General features: G+C 44.5%; 2 protein-coding genes across 2 annotated transcripts in view; both read right to left on the bottom strand.

Moving 5' to 3' along the window:
• Positions 1-947, bottom strand: part of LOC101863232 — a gene marked incomplete in the record, with an annotated part of 19100 nt that extends 18153 nt beyond the window's left edge. Inside the window, 1 exon segment of the mRNA XM_013090618.2 lies at positions 823-947. Coding sequence (XP_012946072.2) covers positions 823-918 — 96 coding nt within the window.
• A 664-nt stretch (positions 948-1611) lies between these two features.
• On the bottom strand, positions 1612-5729 carry LOC118477207 (the record flags this gene model as incomplete). The annotated part of the gene is given in 3 exon segments (XM_035973532.1): positions 1612-1683; positions 2186-3430; positions 5559-5729. Coding segments are annotated over 3 exon segments (1389 nt in total).
• Positions 5730-6479: the final 750 nt, after the last annotated feature.

Genomic DNA, 6479 nt, shown 5'->3' with positions numbered 1-6479 from the left:
TAATAATTATTATTATTTTTTAAATGATAATGAATATAGCTGCAAAAACAACATAATAACATTAAAAATTGCTGCAAACGGAGGAGGCTCTTGACTAGCATCTGTGGTGTAGCGGATAGGCGCTTCCATGTCACATGCAAGAGACCTGAATTCAATCTCAAAAGTGCAAATTTTTTTCAAGTATCTCTGTCTATCTGATGTGATGTTTGTATCCCTCTCATCCCTGGTTGGCCTGAAAGGCAGGGAGAGGGGCCTGCCTCCTAAATCTATTTTTTTGGGGGGCGGATAAAAAAGATATTGCCACTTACTCTACAACGAATGAGTTATGAGTTGAACTAAATTGTTTTGAAGGGGCATAAAAACAACTATATCTTTTTTTTTTAAAGAAAAAAAAAGATATGGTTACTAGCTTAACATTCAACGAGTATCTAAATTGTTTTGATGGGGGCATAAAAACACCTAAATCTATTTTTTAAAAATAATTTTTGTTAAAGATATGGCCACTTACTCTATACCCAACAAGTTGATCAAAATTGTTTCGATTGGGGCATAAAAACACCCTTTCTTTTTAAGAAAAAAAAAGATATGATTACTTGCTTTACACTCAACGAGTTGATCTAAATTATTTTGATGGGGGCATAAAAAATAAAAACACCAAAATCTATTTTTTAAAATAATTTTCTTTTAAAGATATGCCCACTTACTCTACACCCAACAAGTTGATCTATATTGTTTTTATAGGAGTACAAAAACACCTAGATCAAAATCTTGGAAAAAAAACGCACAAAAATACAAATAAAAGAAAAAAGTACGCCAACTTACTTTACAGCCGACGAGTTTCTTGGCTTCCACACGCGATGTGCCACATAAGTCCATGCACAGCATGTTCCCAGTGTACACCACTAGTATATTGCACATTGACTGGAACCGAAGGAACGAGAGAGGTAAAAAGAAGATATAAATTCTTCACCAGCATATTCAATACCGTCTAAGATAGGAAAAGGAAAGAAAGAGAGAGACCAAGAGATGACTTTTCTTCATTTGGATATTGAATACCATCTACAATGGAAAGGAATGAAAGACAGAGATAAATAGATGACTATTCTTCCCTTGTGTATTGAATACCGTCTACGCTAAAAAAAGGAAGGAAAGAAAGAAACAAAGTGACAGTAATTGTTGATTTGTATATTGAATACCATTTACCAAGCTCGATAACATTTAACTGAACTTTAAAAATGAGCCAAAAGCTCAGTTACCACGGACTCTTAAGCTAAGGAAATAACTAACCTTAGGCGCCCATTTTCTTACTAATTTTACCTCTTAAAGCAGGTGACCGCCACCTACTTCTTTCGTAAATATCTCGACTTGTATTTAAGATAAATGGATACTCTTTTCATCAAAATAAAGACAAGTGAACAAGCTTTAAGATGATACCAATAACTCTACATGCCCAAAAATTGACGAGAGCTTGATTCTACCACGCTGCCTCACAAATGTTCTGTCTGTTCTATCAAAATCCTAAGATTATTCAGAGTCAGAGTCGTTATTAAGATATTCAGAGAACTGCATTCGAAAAAGCTTGACATGATGTGAAACTCAAAATTTTGAACATCAAATTCCTCCAAAACTAGGTACGGGGCAGAAAGAACTTTGTAATTCAAAGATAGCGAGTTGTAGGCCTGGCTGCCACAAGAGGATATGGGAGAGGGAGGGATCTCACCTTGTTTGTTTGTTTTACTAAGGTTTTACAGCGCTCGCAGCAGCATAAAGTCATATGAGCACCAAGGGGGGGGATTTAAAACATTTTTTTTTATAGTAGAGGGTTTTACGGAGTTCGCAACTGCATAAGGTCATACGAGGGCCAAGGTGTGGATGTCAACAGAGAAGCCCAAACGGGGAATCGGACTTACTCTGCTCACATCTCTAGCCTCAACAGCATAAAATCTGCTTCGACTATCAAGGCACCTAGGAAATAGCAGTTCACAAGAGAGTGACTAACATACAAAAGAAGTAGAGGAAAAAAATGACGATAGTAAGGATGAGGAAAGAAAAAGCAGCAGTTCCCCCAATGTTGTTCCGGCACAGTATGAGCATGACATTAATAAATCAGCCCATCTACAATTCTACTGTGAAATAGGAACATGTTAATAACCCTCCACCCCCCCCCCCTTTGGGAATATCTTACCTTGAGCAGACGGAGGTGGAGGGACAGCTTCAGCTTGTGTCCACTCAACGTGTGTGCACTCGGCCGGGCACTCTCCGCGCCGGGGCAGGCACCGCTGTCCCCTTGGAGGACATGTGAGGGTGTGTCCCGCTCGTGTGCGAGCGGATCGTTTGACCCAGGGTCAGTGTCCGACACAGACAGCGACGGTGGCACCATGCCCGCCCCACCGGTCAGCACCATCTCAACATCGGACGAACATTTTCTGGTCAGCTCTTGGTGAGATTGTAGGTCCCCGGCTTCCGCTCCCGCCTCCAGGTCGTTGACCCCTACACCCGGGTTTTGGGAAGTGTGCTGTGTATTGTGGGCCGGGGTGAGGAACGAGCTCTCGTCAATCATCATGGAGACGAGGCTGTGGCTGAAGCCACACAGGCGCTGCAGGATGATGACCAGGTCGACGGCCGAGTGAGAGATGGGCAGCATGGCCTGGCGACTCTCCGGTGGGGCAGCGGGGGGCGGGGGGAACGACACGTCAGACGCCATCGAATCCATGAAGTCGTTACGCTCGGTCACATGATCGACAACGCTGGAGGCGCGGGATGACACGCTGTGCGGCACGTCTGCTCGCAGCAGATACCTGTGGGCGGTGGCCTGGGTGGTGGGTGCCTGCACACAGCCGGGAGACGAGCTTCTGGTAAACACGGGCTGAGCTAGGCTGGGGAAAGATTCCGCGTCAGACTGCGGCTTCTGGGACACAACCCTCAGGGGAGGGAACTGGAACTCTTCATCCGCCGACTCCTCTCCGTCCAAAGACTTCTCAGCGTCGTTCTCCTCCTCTTCCGACGGCGTTATTGACGGGATCCCCACCGGCGAGGACGGGGCTAGGGTCCTGGCGTTGTCTGACAAAGCGCTGATTTCTTCGTTGAGCAACCCCCCGTCGCAGTTGAGCACCTGCTCGCTGGAGCTGACACATTTCTCCCCGTTGGACTGCCGCTTCACGTGCTGGTTCCTGTCAAACTGGACATCACAACGGCCCTGGTCTAGCTTCTCCGGCAAAGAGTACTGCCGGAACGCCGAGAACCGAACCACACTGGCACCTTCCTCCTCCAAGTTGAGTGACCGAGAGTCGAACTGGGTCTTGAACTTTTTGCTTTCCTTTTCCTCAACGGGCCCATCAGCTGTGCAGGCCTCGGGTGGCTGCTGTTCAAGGTTCGATTCCTGTATGGCTTCATAATGTGCGCTGGGTACATCTAGTTCCGGGGCTGGGTTCTGAAGAAACACACAGGATTATATCTTACAGTCAGGGACATGTGGTTACTTGAGGGAGGCATTGCGCTGCCAAGAGCGAAATGCTCGCAGCTAAAGGGATTTGAAAATAACAACATATCTTACAGTCTGAACAAATAGGAAATCTCATTACCTTCAAGTTAATAATAATAATAGTGCTGACAACAATTGACCACGAGAATATGAGTACGGAATAACAAAGGTATTCTAACACTAAAATGGAACAATGAGTGTTGTGGATACTTGGCCACTTTTCTTTACATTGAAAACCTTCCTGGCAACCCGGCTGGTGGGGGGAAGTTTTGGTCGAGAGAGTTTGCACATAATACGCGGGTCACGTGAAAGGGAGACTTTAAGTGAGCTTCAGGCCACAGTCGGTCACTCAACCAGTCACGAACAGTCGGTCATTTTTTTTTTAATAGTAGAGGGTTTTACAGCGCTCGCAACTGTATAAGGTCATATGAACGCGCAGGACACACCTAATACTTTTTAGTTGGTAGGAAATTTTGAATTCTGCCCGGGTGGCGGCCGAAGCCTACTCTTATCGATTTTAGACCACCAGAAGATCAGGGGTGTGGCAGAAAGACAGCTGTAAGAAGGAGTCAAGGAGTAGAAGTAGAAAGGCTGCAGAAAGAGTCAGGAGCCCAGAGGAGGGGACAAAGGAGGTGAGGTGAGACGAAAGAGGAGACGAAAGCAGACGACAGAATATTGCTAGAGAGCAGGAAAGGAGGTGAAAGGAGACAATTTTAGAGAAGAAAATTTTTTGGTCGCTACCCGGATTCGAACCCGGGACCTTTGAATGAGAGGCCAACACCATAACCTCTAGGCCACGAGAGCCCCCCCAGTCAGTCACGAGGAAGGGAAGGTCAAGTAAGCATCGAGTCAAAAAGCAGTCTCACTTTTATTCTCGCACGAGGGAGGGACAGAGCCAATGTCAACTCGCAATACGGAAAATCAACTACTCTTGTTTCACGCAAAAATAAAAGGTATTTGAGCTGTTGAAAAGGTAGGAGTTCGTCTTTATTACATCAAGATATTCGTCTCAATATTTGTTCGTGTTAGTTTAGTATGGGGTTTTAAGGCGCTCGCAACTGCATAAGGTCATATGAGCGCCCGAAACACAAGTTAGTTTTGTTCACAACAGTTTACTGTACGGCTGGCTCGGGTCAGTAGTTAGATCTTAAAATGTTAAAATGTTTAAAAATCAGTGTAAATATATATATATATGTATATTTTCAATCTAAAACAATTTTCCTAGATAACATAAAAATTTTAAATAGTTCAAATTTCACTATATAATTTGCCATTAAGGCCAAAGGCCTTCATAAAATTCAAAATTCTGTTGGGACCAACGACAGAAAAAAATGTCTTGCAATTTCTTGCATTTGAAGTATTTCCTGCTGTGTGATCCGTAATAATGAGAAAACACAAACAACAATAATTACACCCGTGTAGAGTCAAACATCAGATTTATGCCAGTCTTGCAAAGCACATCGGATTTACCTCAGAAAAAGATAAAAATCATAATTATTAAATATATTATTTGTCAACATTCCAATTAAAAAAACAGTTATTGTAAAGACGATTTCTTGAAATATACGCCTTGCCTGAAATATACACTTAGCCTGAAATATACATCTACACCCCAAGGTGATGGTATGAGGGCAAATGTCGAGCCAAAAACAGAAAATTTGAAGAAAAAAAAAAGGCCCACCAGCCACCCAAAAAACGGCCGATTTCTTTGATTTCCGTATTTTGACGAGCGCCTGATTCCACCACGATGCCTCACATGTATACGTATAGAATTTCTCTTGACGTCAAAAGCTATTTGTGAAGCGTGCTGACAAAATTAGTCACTTCTCGGATTCGGACCCTACGGAAACAGATACATCACACTTATATGCTAATTTTTACAATTTATAAGCATGAAATAATAAAAGGCATGTTATTCTGACAGAAATAATATGGCATTAATGGAAAATCTGCAAATTTGACCCTAGTGTTGATTTTTGGCCAATATCTCCATTTGCGGATTGCGAGAAGTAACTCATTTTGTCAGCGCGCCTCACATTTGTCAGCTAGCCACACTTGGGACGATTGGGCGACTCACCACCCCGGGAGTGGAGCGCAGGGAGGAGACGACGCTGCTGAAGGCACTGTTCACAGACGGGGAGATGCTCATGGTGGACAGAGAGCGGCTGCATTTGCTGCTGGAGCCCGGGGACGACGGACTCTGGTACTCACCCACGGGCGCTGGGAGGTCTAGCTGGGAGCTCGTGTACTGAAATGGTGGGATGGTGGGATGGTGGGATGGTGAGATGGTGAGATGGTGGGATGGTGGGATGGTGGGATGGTGGAAAGGGGAAATGGTGGGATGGTGGAAAGGGGAAATGGTGAGATGGTGGGACGGTGAGATGGTGAGATGATGAAATGGTGGGATGGTGAGATGGTGGGATGGTGAGATGGTGGGATGGTGGGTTTGCGAAGTGGTGAAATGGTGGGATGGTGAAATGGAAAGATGTGAAATGGAGAAATGGTGGGATGGTGGGATGGCACGATGTGAAAAGGAGAAAGGGTGGGATGGTGGGAATGGGAAAATGTGGGATGTTGGGATGGAGATGGCGGAATGGTGAAACGAAAAAATGGAGGGATGGTGAAATTGTGGTAAGGTGAGATGGTGAGATGGTGGGATGGTGAAATAGTGAAATGGTGAGATGGTTGGAAGGTGGGATGGTGGGATGGTGAAATAGTGAAATGGTGGGAAGGGGAAATGGTGGAATGGTGAAATGATGAAACGGTGAAATGCTTAAATGGTGAAATGAGACCTCTATCAACACCATTAGATTATTTAAGATGCGGGACCTCTGAGTTTAACTTCCATCTCCGAAAGGACCGAGCCAAATGGGACAGTCGTGCAAAGTGCCTTTCCCAAGGACATAACGCCAGACCGAGGTGAGATTCAAACCTCTGAACCCGCAATCTCATCACTATTTTAAACTTTACAAAAATAAAACAGCCCTCCCCTCCCCCC

Source organism: Aplysia californica, unplaced genomic scaffold (assembly GCF_000002075.1).
Source record: "Aplysia californica isolate F4 #8 unplaced genomic scaffold, AplCal3.0 scaffold01368, whole genome shotgun sequence".
Taxonomy (NCBI): Eukaryota; Metazoa; Mollusca; class Gastropoda; order Aplysiida; family Aplysiidae; genus Aplysia; species Aplysia californica.
The sequence above is the reverse complement of the archived record's forward strand: the minus strand, read 5'-3'. Positions and strand labels throughout refer to the sequence as shown.